Source organism: Myotis brandtii, unplaced genomic scaffold, assembly GCF_000412655.1.
Source record: "Myotis brandtii unplaced genomic scaffold, ASM41265v1 scaffold434, whole genome shotgun sequence".
NCBI classification, from domain to species: Eukaryota; Metazoa; Chordata; class Mammalia; order Chiroptera; family Vespertilionidae; genus Myotis; species Myotis brandtii.
In genome coordinates, this window is record NW_005366599.1 from 577895 (window position 1) to 579635 (window position 1741).

Below are 1741 nucleotides of genomic sequence, written 5' to 3' on the forward strand. Positions count from 1 at the left end.
TCAGCCTGCCTGCCCTGCTTCCCACGCCCTGCGACCTCCCAGGCTTTGGCCCCGGGTGGTGGGGTGGGGAGGCCCCGGGGGGAGCCTGCTTGTGGAAGGGTGTCAGGCAGCCTGGTCTCCACAGCCTGTCCCACTTCCGGGGCGTGGGGCGGCGCTCAGACCCCATGGGAGGCCGCGTGACCCCATCTTCTCTGTGCCAATGGGGGGTGGGGGCTTGAAGCCAAAGCCACCAGGCTGGCGGCATCTGCCTCGGGCCCTGCTCACACTCTGTCCCCCGGAGTGACCGGGCCCACGCTCTGTCCCCCGGAGTGACCAGGTTCATGTTCTCTGTCCCCCAGAGTGACTGGGCCCACGCTCTGTCCCTAGGAGTGACCGGGCCCACGCTCTGTCCCCAGGAGTGACCGGGCCCACGCTCTGTCCCCCGGAGTGACCGGGTTTATGTTGTCTGTCCCCAGGAGTGACCGGGCCCGCTGGATCACTGCGCTGACGTACAGGGAGCAGCAGTGGCTGGGCCTCGCCAACAAGGGAGGTGAGCGCTCGCCCCAGGAGCAGGGCTCGAAGCCCCTCTTCCGGCTGGTGGGGGCGGGTGTGGGTCAGGAGGGAGAGGTACCCTCCATCCCTCCGTCCATCCCACACCTGACCCCGGGGAGGGGCCTCAGCCACATAGCCCTGCTGCCTCGGGGCCTCCCTCCCTGTGGTGCCCTGAGCCCAGTAGCTGGTGGAACAGACCCACACGCTGGAGTGAGAGGCCCACAGACCCCTTCCTCCTGCCCCCACCCCCAGGAGCTGGGAGCGCCCCCTGCTGGGCGGGCACTTTGACCCTGAAAGCAGCCTGTCCCGCTGTGGGGAGGGCCGGCTCCGGACAGAGGAGAGCTGGGCCCTGGGGGCTGTCGGGAGCCCACCCCTCCCCGAAGGACCGGCCTCACTCACACCTGCCCGTCCCGCAGACCTGCCGCAGGTGGAGGTCACCAAGGCCTACTTCGCCAAGCAGGTGGACGAGATCTCGCTGCAGCAGGTGGACGTGATGCAGGTTCTGCAGCAGGAGGACAGATGGTTCTATGGCGAGAGGCTGCGGGATGGAGAGACGGGCTGGTTCCCCGAGGACTTTGTCCAGAGCATCACCAACCTCGGGGCCGTGGAGGGCAACATGCGCAGGATGGAGCGGCTGTGCGTGGAGACAGACGTGTAGCTCGCCCCGCCGGAGCCTCCGGTGGCTTCAGCCCACATTCCAGCCAGCGAGTGGCCGTGCCAGGCCCTGGGGGCACAGTGACTCGTCCCAGACCCATCCTGGATCTCCCCGAGGACCTTGCGCTGCAGTGATGGCTCCAGGCAAGCTCGTGGGGCCACACCAGCCCTGACCCCTGGCCCAGTCCCCAGGAGGAGCCCAGCGGCCGTGGCCACTGCCCCCTACCCAGCTCCCGCCAGCCCGCCCTGCCCTGTGCACCCAGAACTGGGCCACAGGTGACGCGGAGGGGCCCCGAGAACTGTGGGGATGGCGTGACTGTCTACCTCCTGCCCCACTCGTGCCCCGTGTGCACAGGAGGCCTCGCGCCCAGGGCTGTGCTGGGTCCCAGGACCCTCCCTCACCTGCCCGTGTCTGGGTCAGGATGGTTCTACGGCGAGAGGCTGCGGGACGGAGAGACGGGCTGGTTCCCCGAGGACTTCGTCCAGAGCATCACCAACCGCGTGGCCGTGGAGGGCAACATGCGCAGGATGGAGCGGCTGCGCGTGGAGACGGACG

General features: G+C 69.0%; 1 protein-coding gene across 1 annotated transcript in view; it reads left to right on the forward strand.

The window, feature by feature from the left end:
* Nucleotides 1-1570, forward strand: part of ARHGEF16 (Rho guanine nucleotide exchange factor (GEF) 16) — an 8566-nt gene extending 6996 nt beyond the window's left edge. The window contains exons 8-9 of the mRNA XM_014546160.1: nucleotides 456-529; nucleotides 948-1570. Coding sequence (XP_014401646.1) covers nucleotides 456-529; nucleotides 948-1189 — 316 coding nt within the window. The 3' untranslated portion in view covers nucleotides 1190-1570. The remainder of the gene's footprint in view (nucleotides 1-455; nucleotides 530-947) is intronic.
* The last annotated feature ends 171 nt before the right edge of the window (nucleotides 1571-1741 follow it).